Source organism: Phoca vitulina, unplaced genomic scaffold (genome assembly GCF_004348235.1).
Source record: "Phoca vitulina isolate PV1807 unplaced genomic scaffold, GSC_HSeal_1.0 scaffold2, whole genome shotgun sequence".
In the NCBI taxonomy this organism is placed as follows: Eukaryota; Metazoa; Chordata; class Mammalia; order Carnivora; family Phocidae; genus Phoca; species Phoca vitulina.
Window position 1 is genome coordinate 67506554 of NW_022589705.1, and position 23832 is coordinate 67530385.

General features: G+C 59.8%; 1 protein-coding gene across 17 annotated transcripts in view; it reads right to left on the bottom strand.

Annotated features, from left to right (window-relative positions):
- Positions 1 to 2234: 2234 nt before the first annotated feature.
- PTPRF (protein tyrosine phosphatase receptor type F) overlaps positions 2235 to 23832 on the bottom strand; it is an 84680-nt gene continuing 63082 nt past the window's right edge. For 5 of the 17 annotated variants that reach the window (XM_032430942.1, XM_032430923.1, XM_032430914.1 and 2 more), the window contains 22 exons: positions 22563 to 22589; positions 21117 to 21234; positions 20448 to 21026; positions 19706 to 19803; positions 19299 to 19552; positions 19116 to 19209; positions 18205 to 18420; positions 17724 to 17878; positions 14918 to 15033; positions 10936 to 10968; positions 10084 to 10181; positions 7174 to 7297; positions 6855 to 7030; positions 6007 to 6126; positions 5591 to 5745; positions 5218 to 5503; positions 4953 to 5131; positions 4610 to 4736; positions 4268 to 4393; positions 3850 to 4004; positions 3624 to 3759; positions 2235 to 3201 (listed from right to left, as the gene is read on the bottom strand). In XM_032430942.1, the coding sequence (XP_032286833.1) occupies positions 3133 to 3201; positions 3624 to 3759; positions 3850 to 4004; positions 4268 to 4393; positions 4610 to 4736; positions 4953 to 5131; positions 5218 to 5503; positions 5591 to 5745; positions 6007 to 6126; positions 6855 to 7030; positions 7174 to 7297; positions 10084 to 10181; positions 10936 to 10968; positions 14918 to 15033; positions 17724 to 17878; positions 18205 to 18420; positions 19116 to 19209; positions 19299 to 19552; positions 19706 to 19803; positions 20448 to 21026; positions 21117 to 21234; positions 22563 to 22589 (3441 nt within the window). In that variant the 3' untranslated portion in view covers positions 2235 to 3132. The remainder of the gene's footprint in view (positions 3202 to 3623; positions 3760 to 3849; positions 4005 to 4267; positions 4394 to 4609; positions 4737 to 4952; positions 5132 to 5217; positions 5504 to 5590; positions 5746 to 6006; positions 6127 to 6854; positions 7031 to 7173; positions 7298 to 10083; positions 10182 to 10935; positions 10969 to 14917; positions 15034 to 17723; positions 17879 to 18204; positions 18421 to 19115; positions 19210 to 19298; positions 19553 to 19705; positions 19804 to 20447; positions 21027 to 21116; positions 21235 to 22562; positions 22590 to 23832) is intronic. The other 12 variants (XM_032431020.1, XM_032431011.1, XM_032431002.1 and 9 more) reach the window with 5 other exon arrangements.

The following is a 23832-nucleotide window of genomic DNA, read 5'->3' on the forward strand; positions in this document are numbered from 1 at the left end:
TGGATGGGGTGCTACACACTGTGATGGGGGGCCCAGAGGATTGGGGGGACAAGGCAGGGGAGGGGGGTTGACATGGGGCGAGGGGAAGGGCAGAGACTCTGGCGGACATAACCACGTGTGGGTCCCAGCTCTGGCGCTCACCTGCCCTGTGGTCTTTGACAAATGAATCCACATAAGCCTCAGTCCCGTCCGTCTGTGAAGTGGAGAGGAGAGGGTCCGCTCAGTGGGGTTTTTCTGAGGCTTAGTGATCATGACCTAAAGTACTCTGTGCAGAGCCTGCCCGGCAGTTCTCATGCTCTTGTTCAAGTGACAATCTGATATTTCTCCCTCACTCGGAGATGTTTGACGGTTCGTTCTTTTATTTAGTAAACAACCACTCAAATGTAATACCATCAAGAGTAATGCGAGGATGATGTCATTTTTCTAAACAGGTAGAAATAGGCCAGGCACTGACCGAGGTGCTGGGGAGCCCAAATCCCAGGCCTTGGTCACTCATGGCCCCCAAGGAGACAGTGGCCAACACCAGACGGCGGCAAGGCCCGAGGTGGGGGCGGCAGGACGTGACGGAGGGACTTCACCTGCCGGGACTGCATCCCTTCCATGTCAACTGAAACCCCTCAGCTGCGCCATCTGGCTGCTTCCAGCCGGCCTTCCTCACTGCCCCCCAAACTGCACCCCTCGCAGTCCCTATTTGTCCATCCGTTTCAGGCTTCCAAGCCTTTGTACAAGTTGCTCCCTCTGTTGGAAATGCTTCCCCCCCTTTTTAAAAGTGATCACTGCTCGCCCCTATGAAATGCTCAGAATCCAGTGGATGTCCCTTCCTCGGGAAGCCTGCGCTGATCCCGCTGCATGGTCCGGGGCTGCCTCAGTGTACCCACTGCCCCTCCGTGCGGGGCTCGTCACAGCACTAACAACCTGGTCACTGCTGACTTCTCTCTCCCACTTGTTCTGGGTCCTATTTGTCTCTGTGCCCCAGGGAAGTTCCACGGCTCAACAAGCTGGCAGGACTGGTCTGATTGAGCCCATGCTGCTGTGTGTCTGGGGGTCGGACGGCCACACTGGGTCCAGAAGCCATGTTGCAGGGATGACGAGAGTCCTCACTAACCCATTTCCATCCCGTCCCCGCCTCCACGGTCCCCGCCTCCACCGGCACGCGCCATCTCTGTCCTCCCAGCAGGGGAGGCGGCGAGGGAAGGGGAGGGGAGGGTGGGGTGAGGAGAGGCAAAGCGCCTGCTCTTTGCCTGGGGAGCTGGGGTCCCAGGTGGGTTGCTCTTGATACACACTGGGGTCTGGTTTTCAGGGTTCGTAATGCTCCTTTCAGGAAGTGAGCACCATGCTGGGAGCCCCACCTGCCACATATACTCAGGACGGCCTCACTGTCCCCTTCGGAGCAGGAAATCTCCAGAATCTACCCCTAGGTACTGAACTGACAGAGCCCACTCTTTAGTTCCAGAAAGAGCTGAGACAGAGGCCCGGTTTGTAACAAATCTTGATTATTCAAATTTATTACCATCAAGAATTATGCAACGATGCTGTAGTTCTCTTAACAAATAGAAAACAGACTGTGTACAACAGTGGACTCTACAGCACTAGCATCCACAAGGTAAAAATGAATGTTTCATCCAACATTACCAACCCTGGATTGTTGATCTTGACTGAGCCTAGCTAGATCTGGGGACGTCTGCTCCACGTCCCTCGGCTAAAACAGCTATGCACCCTTCCCCGCCCCCACTTACCTACCTAGATAGTGCTGCCCAGAGGCCCTCTCCCTGCCCCTCAGCGAGCCGAGAGAATAAGGATTGATTATAGTACCATTGAGAGAAGTCCAGTAGTCTTGCCACATTGGTTTCTGAGGGCATCTCGAAGGAGTGGAAAAGAGGGACTCTCAGGGGCTTTGAAGACAGCTGCAAACCAGGGAGGGAAATCATCTGGCCCCTGCTCTGAGGACAGACGTGTGCTCCCAGGCCCACTGGCCTGGACCCGAAGGGCCAGCTGTGCCCCTGCTCGGCCCTGAGGTGTGCGGGGCGTGGTACACACCCTGACCTGTGTCAATCACCGAGGCCACGTGGCCGGATCCACAGCTTACCAACACCACGCCATACCGCAATGCTGGGGACGAAAGCAAGGCTCTGTGGGCCCAGAGGGCAGCCCGGCAGCTCCCCTGGGAAGCCCAGGCACAAGGGGCCACCTACCCTCTTGGGGGTTGGAAACAGAGGTCAGGGGGGATGATTCTGTTTTTTTTTTCTTGGTGGGTTTTTTTTTTTTTGGATTTTTTTTGTTTTGTTTTGTTTTTTTGTCTTTGCATTTTTTAACCTTTGCAAACACGATGGTGATGAGGAACGCCTTTGCCAGGCTCCCCGAGACACGTCTGTGGTTCTGGGCTGTGAATGTTCACACACACACATGGGAACAGACAACTGGAGATGAGTGTTTCCTATCTCCTCCCCGCCCACCACTGTCTGTGGCGCCTCAAATAAGGCTCTGAAGGAAAAACAAAACAAAACTCAAAAAGAAAAAAAAAAAAAGTCGTGTTTCCCCGCATTTGGCTGAAACAGGATCTTGTCTGAAGGGCTGGAAGAGCAGCTAGATCAGTGGTGCCTCCCAGGCCCACGGCTGGGCCTCCACTCAGCCTGGTGGCCCCAGCTCCACACAGAGGAAGGCATGTTCTGTCCTTCAGCAGCAAAAGTCATACAAAAAAAAAAGGATCCAAAGTGAACTCAAAAAAGAAAACAACTGAACCCCAACCCCCACAGCGGCCCATTCTGCAATTAAGGATTTGCAAAAGGAAAATCAGAGGGAAGAGGCTAGAATCCCTCAGTCTACCCCACTTAATGTATAAAAAAGGAGATCTGCCCCCATCCCCACCCCATGAGAAGAAGCATGAGAAACGCGGCAGCGGAACAGAGAGCTCGAAGCAGGCTCTGGGCGGGCCTGGTGGACAGAGACGGGCCACGGCACCTGCCTGCCGGCCCACCCACTCGCCCAGGGGTGTCCCGGGCTCTCCATTTGGTGTGGCAATGTTCCTGAAACGCTGTGACCCCGCAGGAGGCGAGACGATGGTCGGTATGGCTCAGAGGAGCTGGGTCCCCTCCGGAGCCCAGGCAGGGGCGGCGGAGGAGAGGGGAGCGCTAGTTACGTTGCATAGTGGTCAAAGCTGCCAAGGTACTCCAGGGCCGCACGATAGCACAGCTGGTACTGGTCCTGCCGGGACAGGGGGCTGGTCAGCCGCAGCCCGGGAGGGTGGACACTCCCGACACACCGGCCGGGGGCACTCCCGCTGCAGTGGGGGGCCCCTGGCAGGTGCTAACCCCAGATGTCGGCCCCAGGTGGTGTCCAGAGAACCTGGAGGGGCCTCTGAAGGCTCAGCTCTCCCCCTTTCCCGCTGCCCTGCACCTACCTGTCTCCCCCCGGCCACCCCCATCATGTTTATCCGCACCCCATACAGGCTGCTGTCCAGCCCCAGCCGGGAACCAGGCACACTGCCGGTGCTCAGTGCAGAGCTGCGGAATGGGGAGCATGTTCCACGCGTCCTACCCTAGCGCCTCACGCACAGCAACGGTAAACGTTGGCAGCTCGTGCAGGTGAGGAGCTGGGCTGATGCACCAGCCGGTGGGCCCGCGTACCTCCGTCTGCACCATGGCCGGGCGCTGCGTGCGCAGGGTCTTCACGGTCTGGAACATGTCGACCACGCCCTCATAGCGCATCCGCTCCAGGACGATGCTCAGAGTGATAAACACGCCGGTGCGGCCCACGCCAGCGCTGCTCAGGGACAGCACTGGATCAGGGATCCTGCCCCCCAGGCCCACGGGCCCCGCACCCTCCCCCAGCCCTCCATGGGGTCAGCCCTACCTGCAGTGCACCGTGATGGGCCCGTCCTGCCCGAACTGCTCCTTGGTCTTGTGCACCTGCCCGATGAAGTCGATGAAGCCCTCACCCGTCTTGGGCACACCCTGCTCGGGCCAGTCTGTGAACTGGAACTGCCGGATCGTCCTCGACTGCCCATCCTGGAAGAGGCGGGTCGGGAACACGGTTAGCACGTGTACCTCACGCTGCAGCCCTACCAGGCCAGATGGGCAGTGCAATAACACAGGTCCGCAACCCATGAAATCCTGACACCGGAGGCTCCCGAAAAAGGTGCTCATGCCCCCCACCTACACCCTCACCTCAGATTTCTGCAGCTTGAGCCAGGGCACCACCCCACACGTACTCGGGCAACGTTAGAGACACGCTTTCATGCAAGCCTATGCACTCCCCTCTCCACACTTACCCGGGCGTCCGTGACCTTGAACTCACGCAGGATGTATTGGGGCATGTTGTACTCGGCCATCGGGTCAACGACAAAGTACTGGTAGCGAGCAGAGCGCTCTGCTGGCCAGTACTGGTGGCATTTCTCCTGTGGACAAAGGGCCCGGCCCCCATGAGCAGGTAGGGAGGAGTGGGGGAGGAGAGCTCCAGGTTTCAGAGGAGTCTGGGGCAGGACGCTGCAGGTGGTGAGAAGGGGGTCTGAGGCTCTGCTGAGGGGAGGCTGGGTGTGAAGGGACAGAGCCATGCAGAGGTGGTGGGTGTGCTCCCAGGTGTGGGAAGGGCCCTGGGGGGGGGGGGCGCTCACCCTGCCCATCTCCCGAAGCCTGGTCAGCATGACGATGATGGTGGAGTTGTGCTCCCACAGCATGCGCCAGAAGTCCTCGGTGCTCTCTGCCAGAGGCCCCTGTGTGGCTATGTAGGCCTTCTGTTGTCTGGGGTGGACAGAAGACTGGACATGCTGGAGGTGCTGCTGCCCCGAGTCTCCCCAAGACTGCCTAATCCCTTGGAGTCCCACTCAGATCGCCTACCCCTCCTCCGGGAAGCCCACTCTGATCTTCTGGGCTGGCCCTACTCTGTTGTGCCCCCAGCTAGCCAGCTGCAGGCCTAGGCCCCCGGAGAGCGTGGTGGGCAGTCACAGGCATGCTGACCTATAGCCATCCAAGAAGCTGGCATTGATGTAGTCCGAGCCCTCCACGCCACGGATGGGCTGCAGACACACACGGGTCAATTCATAGGGCATGATGTTCACCAGGCGATTCTTGAACTTGTTGCAGGGCAGGTTGGCGCTAATGAAGCGGGATGTGTGGGCCTTGGAGCTAGCCAGCAACTAGACAGAGGGATGGGCTGGTCAGGCCTGGCTTCTTGGCGGTGGGGGGAACATCCCCATGACCCAGTCCAGGCCCCTGAGCCCACCTTGAACTCGAGCTCCATGGCGGTCACACTCTCCCCAGGAGGCACTTGGCCCAGCTTCTGGATATGGGCATACAGGCTGCGGGCAGGCACCTCTGTGTGTCCACACGTGGCGGCCTCCAGCAGCGCCTCGTGGATGAACACATACTGGTCCTCGGTCTGCACCATATAGTTCCGCTGTGAGCGCATGCACGTCACGTGGCCGTAGATGTCCACCGTCTTCTCGTGCTTCATCCGCTCCAGCATGGCATCGATCACGATGAAGCACCCCGTGCGGCCCACGCCCGCGCTGCATTACAAGGGCTTGGCTTGGGGCAGAGGTCCAACCCCCGTCCCGCCCCCCCCCCCCCCCCCCTCGGTGGCAGCCCCTTCTCACCTGCAGTGCACCACCATGGGCCCCGCATCGAGAGGGTTGCAGGCCTTGACCCGCCGCAGGAAGGCCAGGATGGGGGTGGGGTACTCGGGAACCCCGTGGTCTGGCCAGGCCATGAACTGAAACTGACGCAGCTCCCTCTTCTCACTGGAGCCACTCTGGGGAGAAGAGTGCGGAGACACGATGGGACGGGGCGAGCATGTCTGCCATAGACTCTGGACAGGACCTCTGACAGGACTCAGAAGCCAAGGAGGCGGCCTGAAGGAGCTTGAGGCACTGTTTCTGGTCATCCCACCCGTGGCTCTGGCTGCCCCAGGGCGCTCACACGCCTCTGAGCCCCCACTTCTGGCACCAAGTTCTCGCTTACCCATCCCCAGGACACCGTGCTCAGACCACTTCCGGACAGGGCAGGGCCATACCTTGTGGAGTGCGAAGGTGCGCACGGTATAGGTGGCCAGCTCCACTGTGTCCAGCAGGGTCACCTGAATGAGGCCGTACGTCTCAGTGCCCCGGGCCGGCCAGTACTGGTCACACTTCACCTACAGAGCGACAAGTGGGGCAGGTGCAAGGGTGCTTAGAGGTACCCAAAGGCTCAGATAGGCGGGGGCCCCGGGGCAGAAGAAGGGCAGAAGGTCTAGCTGACCTGGCTGCAAGGCCCCCAGCCCTGAACTCTCAGACCTGTGATGCCACCCCCCTCACCAAACCACATCAGGTTCTCCTGCTACGTTGCCATTCCTGCCCCAGCTGGGAGAACGAGGGCCGTAATTGAAAATTATTTATTCATGACCAGATCACACCAGGCACATTTTCTGCCAAATTTACCCATAACGTTTATGCGCCATTTTCAAGCTCTGTAAATTTTACGTTCCAGTCGATGCTTTGCAGTGCGAAAGCAGATAACAGCAGCTCTTTCCACTAATTAACTTAGGAGATGTGTTAATGCCCCAGGAACACTCCAGCATCTGGGGAACACGTGAACATCCCGGGAACATGCTAGCAACTGGGGAACATATTAACATTCCTGGAAAATGACAACATCTGGCACAACATATTAATATCCGAGGAATGTGCCAGCGTCTAGGGAACGGGCCACATCCCAGGAATACCCAGCAGCCGGGGAGCATGAGAACACCCCAAGAAGACAAGAGCACTTGATGCGTCCCTTGGGGAACTTCTGACAGAGACAGGAAAAGGTGCCTGGAAGTCATTTGGTGCCTGAGTCTCTCCCACCCCACCTCCTGGCGGGAAGGCCCCCGCAAGGTCCTACCCGGGACTTCTCCTCCAGCCGTGTCATCATGACCACAGTAGCTGTGCGCTGTTCCCACACCATCCGCCAGAAATCGCCCATGGTCTCGGGCAGAGGGCCCTGCGTGGCAATGTAGGCATTCTGCTTGCGGTAGCCGTCGATGTAGTTGGCATTGATGTAGTCACTCCCTGGGACAGCTGGGAACAGGAAGGGGCACAGGAGAGCATTATCCCCGAGCCCCTGCCAAGCCCACCATACCTCGGCACACCCCTGGGGCTCCTGGGATGAAGTGTTGCCCCCGCCAGCAACGGGGCGGGAGGGGGCGCTGCGCTCGGCTCACCGTCGATGGAGGTAAGGATGACTCGGGAGTGGTCGTAGGCAATGACATTTGCGTAGCGGTTCTTGGGCTTGTTCACCTCTAGGTTGGAATTCTCCCATGTGAACTGCTGTCCAGGGTCAATGGACTACAGGAAATGGAGGAGGCAGATACAGCAAGCAAAGAGCTGGGGTCTCCCTACTCCCCCCAAGACCTGGGCTGCCAGGTGGTGCCCGCAGGGAGCAGGGGCCCTTCTGACCATGGCACCAAATCCCCTTGCCCGGCAGAGTGGTCGGGGTCGGATGGGGGTAGGGGACAGTCCCTCCAGCCCTGCCCCCAACTCATGAAATGAGTACAGACCAAGATGGAGCCATGGCTGCCCGGGTCATGCTGTACCCGACACCGCTGCGGCTTCTGGGCACCTGCTCCATCACCCTGGCCAGCTCTCCTCCTACCTCCCTGGCCATTCCCTCTCTGTCTCCTCTCCTTCCACCTGCCCTTCCTGCGGGCAGGGCCAGCACTCCTCCGGGGTTCATTCCTGGGCCTTCCTTGCACTACAACCTTGCTGGGGCCCTCATTTGCTCGTAGGGTCTTGCACTCACCTGCTGGAGCTGCCCGCGACCCCAGCCGCAGCCCGGCCTCCCTGAGCTCCCAGGCTGAATGGGCAGCAGCCTCCTGGGCAACCCCACCTGGGGGGCCCCACGGGCCCTGCAATCTCAACCCTTGCTAAGCAGAGATCATCGGCTTCCCCCCACACCCGGCTCTGCCACCGGAACACCGTCTTGGTCAAAGGCACCTTCACCCGTTTACCCCCAAACCCCAGCCAGAACCCTCAAGTCATCCTCAAAAACGCCTCTATGCTCCTGTTCCCTCAGTCACCATGTCCTCGTGCTTCCCCACCCTCTCAGCCTGACCGCCCCAACTCGGACTTGGGCATCTCCCTGTCTCTTCGCTTTCGCCCCACTCTGACCCTCTCTGTCCTGTAGCCAGAACAACCCTCAGAAAGTGCAGATCTGATCATCGTTCTCCTGCTTCGATGCCCCCCACGGCTCCTTATGGCCACAGATCATGATAGTGGAGTCTCAGCAAGAGCCCACTGTGTGCTTGGCACTGTTCTAAGCACTTCGCATGTTTCCTCCCCTCATCCTCCCATGAAGCGGGCTCTATTATCATCCCCGTTTTACAGAAGGATATAACCCAAAGTTCTCAGCAGAGCACACGATGCCCTCCGTGTTTTGGCACCAGCCTGTTAACTCTCCACAGGACAGCAGGCTCTGCAGCACACCCCACCCCTCAGCCTGCCTTGGTGCTGTCGGCCTACTTTCTCCGCACATTTTGTCATGTTTAATACGAGCGCAACTGTCGTACTCAGCGTCGGTTATCTGTCTGAGCTGGCCTCCCCACCGCCTGAGCTGCCTGACGTCTCCACATCCCCAGCACTGAGCACGGGGAAGTGCTCCACCATGTGACGACCGACTGACCGTTGAAGGAGACAGAGCTACGGGACCCTGGCTGAGGGAAAGCCCACAGCAGGCCCGGGCAGGCAGAGAAGGCTTCTTGGAGGAGGGAAAGCTCACACTGGATGACAGAAGTGGGCAGAAGGTGAGAGGGGGAGCACCGTGAGCCTGGATGGTGAGGTGCAGAGTCTCGTGGGAAGGAAGGGCAGGCGTGGGATGGGGGACTGGATGGGTGTGGGCAGAGAGCACGGAAGGCCCTCCGGGCCAGTGAGACAAGTGAAAGCAGGGAGCATAATTCACCAACTTTGTTACCTCCACAGCAGGGCCTGACTGCAAAGCAGGCCCCCGGGGGTGCTCTGTAGCTGGAGGGGACATGCTTTCCTCACAGCAGGCACGTTCATCAGTTTGGCGGCCACGCTCAATTTCCTCTGCAGAAACCTGGCCCTCAGCCCTCGGAACCTACCTGGCCCTCAGCCCTCGGAACCTACCTGGCCCTCAGCCCTCGGAACCTACCTGGCCCACAGCCCTCGGAACCTACCTGGCCCTCAGCCCTCGGAAGGGGAATCCTGGGACCCCAGGGTACCACACACAGCTGATGGTGGACATCTGACTAGAGGGAGCAGACTCACAGGCTGGGCTGCGCCAGCCCACCAGTCACCTGTGCATCCATTATGGATTGAGGGTGAGTCCTGGGCCAGGCCTGGGCGGGGGGCAGGGGCAGCAGCAGGAAAGGAGCCGAGGCAGAACACCACCTCTGGGTGTGCTCCTTAGAGGAGGGGGGTGGGGCTCTCCTTTAATCACCTCCTTCTCCAGCAGAGCCCTCCCTAGCTGGGCCGCCTGCAAGCCCTCAGACCCCCGGAGCCGGGACGTTGGAGCCCCCAGCAGGGGGCAGGTAGGAGTCAAGACCAGAGTGAAGAGAGTGCACAGAGGGCCGTGAGCAGGAAGGTTTGTGCAGCCTGAGCAGCGAGCCTGGAGGCCCCCGATTCCCCCCCTCTGTGACCCGTGTCGCTCTGAGATTGCACGTGAAGGCATACATGTGCAGGCCACAGGCTGTCAGGCAGGACTGAGTCTGACTTCCACTCCTCTACGCACCAGCTATTTAACCTTGGGCAAGTCACTTCCCTTCTCCAAGCCTCAGTTTCTTCATCTGTAAGATGGGCTAATAAACGTACCATTTCATACTGCGAGGAGGACAGAAGGAGGGGACGCATGCAAATGGCCTAGCCTGGTCTCGCCTGCGATTAGCTCTTGATAAATGAGCTGTTCCTACTGATCCAAGTGTGTGTAGGGGCGACCTTTTGTCTGCTTCTGTTAGCATGTGGGCACGTGTCTGAGTGTCCAGACGTGGGGTGCTTGAAAGGGCCTCTGCCAGGCCTCTGCCCTGAGGAGCGGAGTTCCCCACTCGCCAGCACCTGGAGCCCCCCACCCACAGCTGGGGCCCAGGCCAGGCACAAGGCAGGGGGTAAGGACGTCTCACCTCATACTCCTGGGAGAACTTGAGGCCGTCGTTGGCCTTGAGGCGCTCGATGTTGTCCGCCAGGTCGGTGATGGGGATGGGCGGGTGGTCTCGCATACCTAGGGGAGGGGGCACATCAAGGCGGAGTCAGGGCGAGGCCAGTGCCGGGTGGTGGAGACAGCCCCGATGCATGTGATGCGCACATGTGAACACGTGTGACCATGGAGCACTCGGCACTGGTGGCATGGGGACAGCAGCACATGCGGTGACAGGGATGGTGGGGCACACAGCGGCCGGAGGGCAGGAGAGGACAGAGGCAGCGTGTGTGCGTGAGCACGTGTGAGCGTGGGGGGTGGGGGGCACCAGGGCCCCGCCTGGCGGGTTCTCAAGAGGGAAACCAGGTTTCCTTCCTCCCGGGCAGGGGCTGGAAACCCAGGGTGGGAGTAGCTGCACACCCGGCCCACAGGCCCTGCCTGTGGGCAGCCCTCCTGCCCCTCACTGGCGCCAGTCACCGTGGGAGACTCAGGGACGTGGTCTCTACACCGAGCGCGTGGATGGAGTGGACATGGCAGAGTGACACGGAAGAACCCAGAGAGAGAGAAGCAGAAATAAGGAGGGAGATGGGGAGACAGGAGAGCCACCCGACAGGGTGTCGGACAGGGACTGGAGGCGACAGGGGCAGAGAGACAGGGCAGGGGCCAGCGGGAGGGAAAACAGGACTGGAGGAAGTTGTGGGGAGAGGAGGGTGGAGAAGGGGAGGAGAGCGGAGAGAAGGGAAAGAAGAGTTGAGAAAGAAGGGAGGCAATGGGGTGAGAAAAAGTTGGAGGAAACAGACATAGAAGCCAGAGGAGCCCCCGAACTCGGAAAACTAACTTGAGATATTCGGGCAACTGGGGACACTGGAACCTGCAGAGAAAGAAAACACAAAAAATAGCGGGGCAAGAGAAGAAAGCCCATCAACCTTCTCCAGTTCAGGGGACACGTGGAGGGACGGAGCGGGAGCGGTGGCCCCACCACAGGGCCCCCAGATTCCCCCCTCCTGAGGAACGCAGGCCCATCTCCCACCCGGAGCAGAGCGCTCCCAACCCCCTGGGCAGGCTTGGGGGAGCCTCTTTTTAAGACCAAATTCTAGATCCGAACCAACTCTCATCCCCTCTGGTATCAAAATTTGACCTTGGCTATTTTCAGATGATTAGGCGAAAAGGGAGTGTGCCTTCACATAGAGAGATGAGGCACGTATGGCCAGAAACGACAGGGTCAGTCTGCACAAGGATACGCAGATGACGGACTGTATTTTCTGTGGGTTTGAAGAATTTTCAGAATAAAGATTAAATTATAGGAGAAAAAAAAAAAAGCTTGCCGAACTAAAAAAATAGGAAGAAAACTCGCCATGCCCCGGATCCCTCCCCACGTCCCTCCTGGTCCCGGGTTCTCTCAACAGTCCGGGGACCGCCGTGTCCGGGGATGCCTCTCCCCACTGGCAAGCTCTATTCCTTGAGCTCTGCATCTCTGGTGACTCATGGCTGGCCGCTTCGGGACACCCCCATCCCTCTGCACTTGACCTTTACCCCACCTCTGCACCCCCTCTTCATCGCTCCTTTTCTCTCAGACCCCTGTGATTTCCCTCCAGCCCCGGCAGCCAACCCTGGGCCATTAGCGGCTCAGCAATCCTCCCAGGCATGCCTGTTTAGTGCCCACACCCAGGCCACACCTTCCCTGATGCTCTAACCACTTTCTCCTCTTCGTGGAGAAAACCGGGGCCACCAGTCCAGAGCTCCAGCAGCACGTTCCCTTGCACCAGCTCCCCCCAACTCCCATCCTCTTCGGGCCTAGAGCTCAGGAAAGCATCCCCACACTGTTCCTCTGGGCCACGTCACACCCCCACACCCAGGCCAGGGTCTAGAGCTGGCTTCTGGGTTCTTGCCCCACAGGCGAGCATCGCCACCCCTGCATCTCAAATGCTCACTTGAAGGACCACCAGCTGTAAACAATTTCCATGTTGGTAAGAAGAAAAATCCTTTTCCAACCCCACACCCCTCTCCTCTCTTGCTGTGGTCCTGCCCATCCTATCCCTCACACCCTGGCCTCTGAAAGGGGTTTCTCCACCTGCTTACTCCCCACTCACCGCCCCTCAACCCACCGAGATGCTTCTGCCCCCAGGACTCGGCCACCATGCTCTCTCCACAGTCGCCCCTGCCAAAGCCAGCGATCCTCTGGGTGCACAGCCATTCCTGCCCGGCCTTGGCTTCAGGGACACCCCACTCTTCCCGTACTCTTCCTCTCTGGCCGCTCCTTCTTGATCTCCCTGGTACTCTTCATTCAGCCTTCCTCAACATTTCACCTCCTTCTTGGCTGCCCCCTCTCTGTACTCTGGCTTTGACTACCACATGCTGCTCATTTCCCACGCCCGTAGTTTCAGGCGGGTGGCAGTGAGGAGGTACAGACCCGCAGACCCGGGTGCTGCCTGGAACCCCCCTGCGCATTGCTCAGCTGTAAGCCCAAGCCCTGCTGCCTCCTCACACTGCCAGAGACTGCCCTCCACCCCCACGGCCACACTCCTCATCCAAGTCCTCGCCACCTTTCACTCACTCCCTGGCTTCTAGTCTCCCAATTTCTCCCCTCCCATCTGACTTCCACATAGCAGCCAGCGCGACATCTCCAAATCACAATTCTGACCCTGTCGCTCCCCTGCTGGAAACTTTCTAAAAGATTTTATTTATTTGAGAGAGGGAGAGAAGGAGCAGGGGGAGCAGCAGAGGGAGAGGGAGCAACCCCCCCCTGCTGAGCAGGGAGCCCCACGTGGGGCTTGATCCAGGGGATCCCCGGGATCATGACCTGAGCCGAAGGCAGATGCTCAACTGACTGAGCCACCCAAGCACCCCGCCCTGCTGAAAACTTTTAATGCTTCCCTGGTATCCTCATGATGAAGTCCAAACCCCTTAGCCTGGCACTCAGGTTCCTCTGTGGTGGACCTCTGCCTACCCTCCACTCTCATCTGTGGGCTCTCGGGACCCCAACTCCAACGCTGCAGGATACCCAGCGCCTGTGAGCTGCTTCCGCAGTGCTGTTTCCACTGGAGGGAGCCCTCTCCCATCTCCCCGTTTGCCTGACTCATGCCCACATGGCTTGGCATCCCCTCTCTTCGGAGGCTTCTCTGCCCTCTAGGCCCCCAGCAGCCTAGACAGCTGATTCCTCACAGATACGATCGTGCTGGGTTGCAACAGCCTGCTAGGTGGCCCAGTGCACTTGCTGTCGGGATGCATGCCTTTGGACCCCAGGCACTGTGCTGTGAGGGAGCCCAGGCCAGGTGAAGAGGCCTCATGTGGCCGTCACAAGCTGACAACCCCAGGTGGGCTCATAGCTGACTAGCATCAACACCTGACATATAAATGAATGAGTCCTCAGAATTCAGGGCACAGGAAACTTCTCCATAAAGACCAGACAGCCAATATTCTTGGCTTTGTGGACATATGGTAGATGCTACTTAACTTTGCCTTTGTAGTGTGGAAGTAGCCACAAATAATATACAAATGAATGGACATAGCTATATTCTAATAAAACTTTATTTGCAAAAACAGGTGGTGGGCCATATTTGGCCATGAGCCAAAGTTTGCTGATCTCTGGTTTAAATGATTCTAGCTCTCGGGGCGCCTGGGTGGCTCAGTTGGGTAAGTTTCTGCCTTCAGCTCAGGTCATGATCTCAGGGTCCCAGGATGGAGCCCCGCGTCAGGCTCCCGGCTCAGCGGGGAGTCTGCTTCTGCCTCTCCCTCTACTCATGTTCTCTCTCTGTATCTCTCTATCTCAAATGAGTAAGTAAGATCTTTAAAAAAAAAATAAATAAATAAATGATTCTAGCTCTCAGACTTCCAGGTGAGGGCCCAGACATTCTGAAATAGAGACAAGCTTTTCCTGCTATACTCCTGTCTGAGTTTTTAATCCACAAACACAGTAAGGGGTAACACATACCTGTTGTTGTTTTAAGCCATTAAGTTTTGCAGTCATTTAACATGCACTAACTTAACTAGCTCACGTATACGTTAAGTCCTGTGTGTATGTTAATTAATTCACTCAACTCAATTGTCTGTGTGTCCATCTCACAGGTACCCCCTTAGAGCCCACTGCGTGCACAGTACAAGGGATGGTGATGAATAAGACACAGTTCTTGGCTCCACAGCACTTGGATTGTCATTGAGGCCATTCTCGCCCAGGGTGAGAGGTGTCATTGTGGAAGGAGCAGAGAGATTCTGGAAGCCAGGGGAGACCCCCAGGCCTGTGTGGGGGCTGAGGTGGGCTGGAAGACTTCACCTCAGAGAGCGGTCTGAGCTGTGTCTCCTGGGGCATGGGGCGGGGGGGGGGGGAGTGACATTTTAGGAAGCAGGGACAGCCAGAGAGCCATGGGAGAGTGGCCGGAGAAGGAAGGGCAGGTAGAGTGCCCTGTGTGGGGTCCCTGTGCTCACACAATTAAGTCTGGGCACCCTATCCCACCACAAGTGTCTAATGGGGCATTTCCCATCCAACAGACCCCTCTTCAGTGCGGAAGGGACAAAATGCAGGTGCAGACTGCTGGCCACCCTGTGGCTGGGATATGGGCTCTGTGAGGGTCCTTAGCTCATATTCGGAGGCCTTGACCCAAGATGAGGCAGGGCCTAAGCAGCTGGGCCTCCCCCGAGAGGCTCTGGGGCTCCCAGGCTCCCGTGCAGCTGTTGCGTATTGGAGCTTCTGTCACAGGGCACAGGGAGCGGGCAGCAGGAAGAAACAGGAGTGGGAAATGGGGGCACGAGGCCATGGGCTCTTGGTAGAGACTCCAGGACCTGCAGGCCTGGGCTGGGGCAGGTGGGCTGGGGAGCCACCCTACCTGGTGTCTGGTAGTTGAGCCTCCGCATCTCCACGGGGTCAGAGGAATGGGCCAGCAAGGAGTCCTTCAGCCCGATTGACTGCTCGTCCTTGGACGATGGGGAGTGGGTCCTCTTCCTGGAAGGGCAGAAGGGCAGCTGGTGAGAACTTGAGGTCCAGGCAGAGGACAGAGACGGGAGGCGTGGCTGGCTGTGGCAGAGACCCTGTGTGTACGGCTCGGTCCCTCCCGCTGCCCCACCCCATCCTGGGGCCTCTGAGCACAGGGGGGTCAGTGGCAGAGCGGTTTAACATGGAGAACACAGGGTGGGGCAGGTGGGGACGCAGCAGCAGGACTGGGGGACAGACGGAAGGCCAGTGCAGGGGGGAAGGGGTTGCAAAGGCTGGTGGTGCCTTCCAACAGAGGGCAGGTCACTGCTGGGCAGTGGCTGCTGTCCCCAAGGCCGCCACAGCTGGGGCAGCAGAAGCCACCAGGAATAAACATGCAAACGACACACAAGCTACGCAAACATCACAGAGAGCCGGGCCCCAGTTGTCTGTCTCTCAGTATCAGGGTCAATGTCCAGAGCGACAGGGGAGGGCCGGGGAAGGTGTCACCCTAGCTGGGCAGAGTCCTCCCTCACTGGCCTCAGCTCCCCCGTCTAGAAGGACAGGGTCAGAGACAGACTATGGGGTCTAGCTGCAGACGAGCATCCAGGAGCCGCTCCTGCTATGTGGACACAGGTGTTTGCGTAAGTGTGCACAAGTGTGTAAAAACACACACCTCCCCCTGCCTTGCAGCCAGTGCTCTTTGCACATACGTCTCCTGCAGTGCTTAGGTCATCTTAGAGAACCGGAGCCTGGTAGATGGCTCTGGGGAGCTCAGAGTCAGTCTGTGTACTCAGGGAGGGCAGTGAGGTCTGCACTATGCTTGCGCCCTGGGGAAGGGGCATCCCCTGGGCAGGGTATGAGTCGAGAGAGTCACAGAGCCCACCCTGGAGCCTGCTGAGCTGACCAGACAAGCACAGGCCAGGAGGCTTCTGGTCAAAGCCCCGCCCCTCCCTGCTGGGCCCGAAATGTGCACAGGGATAAGATGTGAAGGGGGAGGTGTGTGAAGAGAGAAGGAATGACTCCTACCTTTCTTGTTTACTAGGTCCCGAAAGACAGGCAAGGACAGAAGAAAGGAATGGTCATTGTTTCTGCCAAGCATTCAGGCCCTCTTACGACAAGGGGGACACTGAGGGACCTCTTTATGGCAGTTACGTGGCACTCACAGGCAGGGGTTGGCTCTCCTGACAGACCTCAGGACCCAGATGGGGTGGGAAGGAGGATGAGTGGGTGTGTGGGACACTCCTCGGGCCGCCCCCCTAGTCTCCATGCCCTGGACCAGGAAAGCCTGTGCCTTATTCACCCTGGGAGGAAGGAATCAACTCTTCAAGAAGGAGGCCCTCGGTTCAGGTCAGGGCCAGGGGAGAAATGGAGCACGGAGCAAGAACTGCTATGTGGAGACGAGTTCAGACATACAGATCAACGTGGGTTCACTGCAAGTATTCACAAACATACCCTATGGGCTCGGCAGTGTGGTGGGTGCTAGAAACACAGGCCTTGGGATGTGCCCACTGGGGCAGATGGGGGACAATGTGGGGAAGACGTGGGGACCCAGGAGAGTCTTGTGGGTACCAGAGTCTGGAAGGGAGTCTTTTTTTCTTTTTTTAAATTAAGTTCTAGGGGCTTGAACTCACAACCCCAAGATCAAGAGCTGCATACTCTGCTGATTGAGCCAGCCAGGTGCCCCTGGAAGGGAGCCTTGAAAGATGCAACGGCAGCCGCTGGGTGGGCCTGAGCGGGACAGCTGCAGTGTGGAGGGGGCGTAGCCCTGGCTGGCGGGGGGACTGCAGTAGTTCAGTGACGATGTTGGGAATGGCAGGAGGGGCCAGACTAGCCAGGTGTTTGATCGTCAGGTGACAGAGGGCGTGTTTTATTTTGGGAGCCACTAAAAAGTTTTAAACTGAGGGTGACAAATCTCTGGGGAGTACCTTTCAGGCTGGCAGGTGGATGGAGAGAGGGGGCGGCTCCAAGAGTAGGTGGCTACTACTACCCGAGAGAGAGGGCCGAGGAGTACTGTGTGCCAGGTGCCCAGCTGTGCCCGCACACATGTTGCCTTGTGGGGAGCCTCCGGGGAGAGGAGGAGCAGATGTAGCTATCCTCAAGACAGAAGTCGTAGGGGACCAGGCGGAGTGACAGGGGAGAGGGGGGTGAGGCTGGCACCCAGGTTTCTGGCTGCTAACTAGGTGGAGGGACCGGTCCCTTGTGATAGGGACTGCAGGGCAAGAAGGTTAAGGGGAAGGTTCGAGACACACTGAGTCTGGGACAGCTGTGGGTGCTATGGTTACCCCAGGAGCTCAATCAACGTGTGCCAAGTGAATGTCCGTGGACGTGTGGGCCTGCCGCTGGGTCCGGACCTCTTGAGGCCTAAGTGGGAGAGCCAGGCTGGGGAGTCACCTCGGGATGGTGGCAGAGCGAGTGCTGAAGGTAGGAGACCAGGGAGGGCAGTGTCCTGAAGCTTAAAGACAGACATGCTCACATCCACCGAAACAGAGAGACAGATGGATAGACGTGCCCAGGGATGCAAGTGAACCAGCCCTCTGTGAAGCTTTGGCTCCTCGTCACACCCAGGTTACTGCTCCCACTGTTCCGGGCTTCCCACTGAGCCCAGGAGCTGGAGTGCGGGCCGCTGCGGCTGCCCCGTACCTGCAGGACCCATGCCAGGAAGGACCTCCGAGCCCAGGGGCAGGTGGCTGTCCCCCCAGAGCCCTGAGTGCAGCACTCACCTCTTGAACAGGAGGATGGCGATGACAATGAGGATGATGAGGATGACTGCCAGGACGGGGCCTGTCACCCACAGCATCTCAGGCTCCTCCTGCTGCTGGGCTGGTGTCACCTGGACCACGATCTCATCGGAGTAGGGGCTGGAGGCATAGCGCTTCTGTGGCCCAGTGGAGGAACAGCACGGGTGATGAGCTCAGTGTGACATCCCCCACCCTCTGCCCACCAAACCCGGAGGAAGGGCTCTGGGGCTGGGCTATGCTGGGCTCGCTGGGCTGGCTCCTAAGTGGCTGACCTGAGCCTGGTCAGCTGACTAAGTCTCTAGAGCTGGATCAGGTCTGGCCTCCTGGGTCCTTGGGGCTGATGTCTTTCCAAATAACCTAGTGCAGGTCTGGGGTCTCTGGGGCAGCCCTAGGTCTGGGATCTCATAGTGTTTGAGCCTGGCCCCCTCTCGGGGTGCTGAGAGCCCAGGCGGCTAAGGCAGACCTGGTCCGTGGGTTCCTTCAGGGAGGCGAGCACGAAGCACTGATAGCTCAGGTCCGGAGACAGGGGCCGGTTGTAGAAGCCCCGGTAGCTCTTCTTGTCCCCCAGGGTGAAGGTCTCGGGGAGCACGTCCACCTGAGCAGCCACGTAGGGCTTCAGCCGCTCTGCCTGCCGCCGACGTCGCCGCTCCTCACCGCCCTGCTCGATGGCCTCCAGAAGCTGACAGAGCAGAGCACAGGAGTCACGTCTGACCTCAGACCACGTGCCGCTGCGCCTGTGGCCTCAGACGCCTTCTCCCTGGACTGAGACCAAGGCTCACCCTGTGTAAGGGGCCTGAGCCTGGCCTGGTCCACTGTCCTCGCGGAATAACACCACACACTAGCACACAGCAATGCCACCCCCCCCCCCCCCCCCCCCAAAACGGAGCCCCGGGGCCCCCACCCCCCCCCCCCCCCCCCCCCCCCCACCCCCCCCGCCCGGCCCCCCCCCCCCCACCCGGGTGGAAGGGGGCCCCTCCGGCCCATCTCCCCCCCCCCCCACCCCCGCCAACCAGAGAAGGCTGGCTCCACACATCTGCGAGAGCAGGACAGGGAATTCCCAATATGCTGGGGGTTCTACTCCAGCCCCACGGGACTGCCCCAAGTCTCTAGGGCTCAGGAGTCTCTAGACCTGCAGAGTGGTCTCTGCTTCCTCCTGTCCTGGGGGATTCTCAGCAAAACCCTCCAGGGAGTCTCTGTAAGCCTTCCAGGAGTTTCCTGAGAACTCCCAGGGGGCCGCTTCAGAGTCCCAGAGAGGCCCAGGCTGTCATCCAGAGCAGCCAGAGACAGATTCCAATTTGGGGGTGTCCCTGGGGCTGCAGCCAACCAGTGCAATGGGGGCTGTCACGAGTGGTGCCCCATCCCATCCGCGGGCACCTCGTCCAGCTCTAGCTCCTCGGGGGTGCTCCATCTCGGGGCCAGCATGCTCCCGCCCACACGGTCCACAGGTACCACCACGATGTAGAACCACCTGGGCGGGCAGAGTGGGAATCAGGGCTGTCGTCGTCCATGCTCGCGGCCCCGGCCCTGCCTCTCCCCCGCGCGGCCTCATCTGCACACCTGATGAGGGAGGTGTCCTGCACGTGGGGCATGGAGAGGGTGAAGCGACCGTCCTCTACGTAGGCGGAGGCGGGCAGCGGCTTGTGCGGCAGGAGGTCCGGGGCCGTGCGGATGGACACGAGGTGCTGCAGGCCCCCGGCGCTGCTGCCACGGCTCATGAGCACAAACGAGTACTCTGTGTTTGGCTGCAGGTCTGCAATCAGTTTCCGCATGGAGTGCCCGTCCACCTCCACACTCTGCCCGTTGTACAGAATCTGGCGGGGGGAGGGACAGGCAGTGCGCGGAGGTGAGCCTCCCCATCATGGGCCCACGGGGCGGGGCAGGTGTGCGTGCCCAGCCGGGAAGCTGTGGCACCAACGCCCACACGTGGGACCGGAGGGACAGCCCCCGGCAGGGCCCTCACCCACCTTGAAGGGTACAGCCGACTTGTAGGAGTCGGGGACCTCCCAGCTGAGCAGCACAGACGTCTTCATCGCGGCCGCCACGCGGAAGTTCTTGGCAAACACTGTGGAACACAATGCGGGGGGGGGGGGAGGGGACCGTCAGCTCTGGCCATGTAACCGGGCTGGGGAGAACGGTTCCCTGCCGGGAGCAGGTGCCAGTCAGGGCTGGGGGTCAGGAATGGCTGCAGAGGCCAGGTACCCCACTCCTAGCCAGCTTCCAATCAATCACACAGCTCAGCTCTCAGCCCTAACTCCTCTTCACAGTGAGTACCGAGCCGGGCAGATGCCACAGGACCCACGGTCGGGATCTCCAGAGGTGCTGGTCAGTGACCAGATGTCAGTGGGATTTGGTCATGAGCAGCCTGTGACCCCACACCAGAGCACAGTGGAGCACGTTCACTAGAAGTCAGTGGGTCAGGGCCTTGAGAGATTAGTGTCCCACACCCAAGCATGGTGATGCAAAAGAGATCAGCAGGTCAAGGTCATGAGAGATTGGAGTCGCACAGCAGAGATCAGTAGGTTAAGGAGAGCAGAGGTTAAGGGTCGCACACTGAAACCGTGGCGCCTGTTGGCTAGAGGTTAGTAGTCACGGTCATGAGAGACTGGAGGGTCACACAGCAGAGGCTGGTGGATCACAGTCACCAGAGGTCAGTGGGTCAAGGAGAGCAGAGGTCCCCAGGCGCGGCCACGTGCCCGCAGCACACACCTTGCTCCATGGGCATGGTCCGGGACTGGATGCTGGGGCTGAGTGGGCCGGCGCCTTTGCTGGTCCGGGCTCGGACCTTGATGTCGTAAGTGGTGTCCGGCTTGAGGCCGGAGAGCGTGAGGCGGGTGTCGGCGGTGAGGTTCTGCAGCTCTTGCTGGCTGTTGATGTCACGGTACACCACGGAGTAGTTGGTGATGCGCCCATTCCTCTCCGCCAGCACCGGGGGGTCCCAGGTCAGCTCCGTGGTGGAGGTGGTCAGCCCTATCACACGCAGGTTTTGGGGGAAGCCGCTGGGTATGTCCTCGGGAGTCGTGATCTCCTTCTCGAACTCCTCTCCTAGGCCAGCCCGGTTCTTGGCGGCCAGCTGGAAGACGTAGGTGGCTCCCTTGTGTAGGCCGATGACAGTAAAGTGCTGTCTGTCCTTGCCAAAATCCATGACGTTGGGCTCTGCCTCGTCGGCCCGGCGGTACTGCAGCCGGTAGCCCAGCAGCTCCCCGGGGAGCTCCTTGGGGGGTTGCCACTGCAGCAGCGCGGTGTTCATGGCCGTGGTGCTGACCATCATGGTGGGCCGGCCTGGGACTGAACAACCACGCGCCGGGCTCTGGTGCCGCCCACCCGGCTGCCCGCCCCTCCCCCCACCCCCGGCTCCATCCCTGACCCCTCACTCACCTGCCCCCGTCGTCGTGACAATTTTGGGCTTGCTGCGGGCACCATCCCCCTTGGTGGTGTAGGCGGCGACGGTAACGGAGTAGGTAGTCTCTGGGGTCAGGCCGCTGATGGTGGTTTCCTAAGGAGGAGGAGGGGCTCGTTCCCATCACCGAGGAGCAAGGAGGCCAGACCGTGCCAGCCACCTCAGGACCTCAGCTGGCAGGGAGTCTCTGGGGCACACGGGGCCAGAGGTCCTGGGGGCGGCGGGGCCGTGCAAGGCTGGACGCTGCCGGATGCAGGGCAGGCGGGTGGGATGTGTGCCCAGGAGGACCCCGCCCGTCCCAGGAGCTGCACGCCGGGAGCAGACAGCTCCCTCTTCCTTTCAGGTAAGAACAAAGGCTACACTGTTCCTCTACTCCACTGCGCCGCGAATGACACCTCACGACGTCTGTGCACAGGGGACACACGGGGCGAGCACCTTGCACGGCTCCCGGCACGCATGTGCACGCAGCCTACAGCTCCCGTGTAAGCAGGCAGAGGGCCACTGCGGTGCATGCGCCATGCACACACCCGTCCACACCCACACCCACAGGCAAGGTGGAGTGGGTCAAGGTGCTACCCTGCAGGACCAGGTCAGGGCCCCGTCTAACCTCATGTAGGAATGGGCTCTGTGAACACCGCGTGCCTCGCAATACCTCGTGAGACGGGGAAGAGAAACGAGGACAGAAAACCCCCACCGTGGGGAACATTACTTCCCTGCTGTCTCGGGTGAGGCCTAAGGAGTCAGCCAGGGCAGGGTGTCCCAGCCTCGGCAGGCCCCGCCTATGCCCATCTCCAGCCGAGGCATTACTTCCAGACATGCGGAGGAACACCACAGGAGGCCAAGCCACGCCACACGGGTGGGGGGGGGAAGAGTGGGAAGAATGGGGGGGGACCACCATGCGGTGGGAACAGAGCTGTCACCACCAACCCTGGTGTCCCTCCAGCTCCAGGTCTCAGGTGGGGCCGCTGCAGCCACCACCGACCCCTCGCAGACACCCTCCTGCCCCAGCTGGAGGGTGTCCCAGGGCTGGGGCCCCAGAATGCACCAATGCCAGAACCAGCTCCCCAGATTTCCCTCCCAGCCTGGGCCCGGGAGCAGGTGATTTTTCACTCCAGGGATCAATAAGGCCTAATGATCAGGATCGGATTTAACTGCATCCCCGTCTGGCCAGAGCAGGGGCCAGGCCCTGGTCGATCACAAACACTGGCCTAAAACGGCTGCTCGACAGGCGAGAAGTTAAGGATTAGAGGAAATGCCAATCGCTGCTCAGCTCGCCGCCTGAGCCTAAACGCCAATTTTCTCCGGATGTGGCTGGTGCCCCGCGGACCTTGGTGGCTCAGGCTGGGGGGAAGGTGGGGGAGGGGAGCGTCCCGCGAGCCCAGCCTGACCCAGGTCTCGCCCGCGCTCGCACACCTGTTACTTACATAGTCCTCGGACTCCTCTGGCCGCCACTGACCGCGGGAGGGAGAGAAAGGGAGACAGGATGTGAAGGACTCTGTCTGCAGTGGGCCTGGCCTGGGCAGGGCACAGGGAGGGCACGGGCCTCTACAGGGCCTGCCCATGGGGGTATCACCCCAGGACCATTCCCCATCTGCAGATCCCAGCCCATGCTGTTTGCCAGGGCTGAGGAGGGGAGTGAGACTGGGAGGGCACACAGCCTGATGGGGAAGTGGGGGGGAACGGCTCCAGGACACACAGGGACCAGAGAGCGCCACCTATAGGTGCTTTGAGGGAGAGGCCACCAGACATGGGGGAAGACATCCTACTCCTCTGGCAGAGTCTGGCCTGGGCCAGTCCCGGCCTATGCCTGTTGTTGTGGTATGATTATTCAGTGTCTCCTTCCACTTTCCCAAGTCTCCCAGTTGGAAGACAGATTACGCAGCTGGCCCAGGCAGGAGCGTAGCCCAGAAGAGAGCTGCACCGGGGCCAGGAGGGGGCGGGCAGGCTGGCCAGCAAGATGTTGAGAGTGTGAATGCCAAGCGTGGAGCCTGGGCCCTTGCCCACAGGCACAGGGGAAGCACTCAGATGCTGTTCCTTCCTGGGGGTGCCTGAGATCTCACTGCGGTGGGAAGGCATATTTCAGGGCTGGCAATGTCGGTATTTCTTGGTACACTCTTCTTTAGGCCACAGTGCGTGTAGGTGCACTAGCTGGATAGACAGGGGGAGTGAGGTGTCCCTTCTGAGGTCCTGTGGCACCGAAGGGCTGAGGTTGGCCAGTGTCCAGCACCGCAGAGGGACCATGGGTCCTCTGGCCCAACCACCCTCGAAGTGCTGGTCTGGCCTCTGTCCCCTGACTCCAGTTCCTCCTGTTCTGGGAAGCTCTGTTGGAAAGGTCTTGCAAGAAGCGTGGGACAGAATATGGCAAGAGGCCATCAATGGGTCCCGACTGGCCGTGACCACCTTTAACGGTGTGGCTGGGCCCACCTCTGCTCCAGCTTCCTTGTTGGGGCGGGGCGGGGAAGACTCTTCCTGTCCACACCAGGCCTGGGCATGAAGTCCTCACAGAGCACCTCTCCCGTGTCGGAGGCAAAGTGAGGGAGGAGAAGGAAAGACAAAGTGGATGAAGCAAAATGGAGGGAGAAAGGACGGAAGGGAGCAGCGGAAAAGAGAAAGGCGAAGAGACTGAGGCAGGCACAGTCAGTGGGAGGAGACAGAGAGAGGGAGGAAAAACGTACTGTGAGAAACAGATAAACC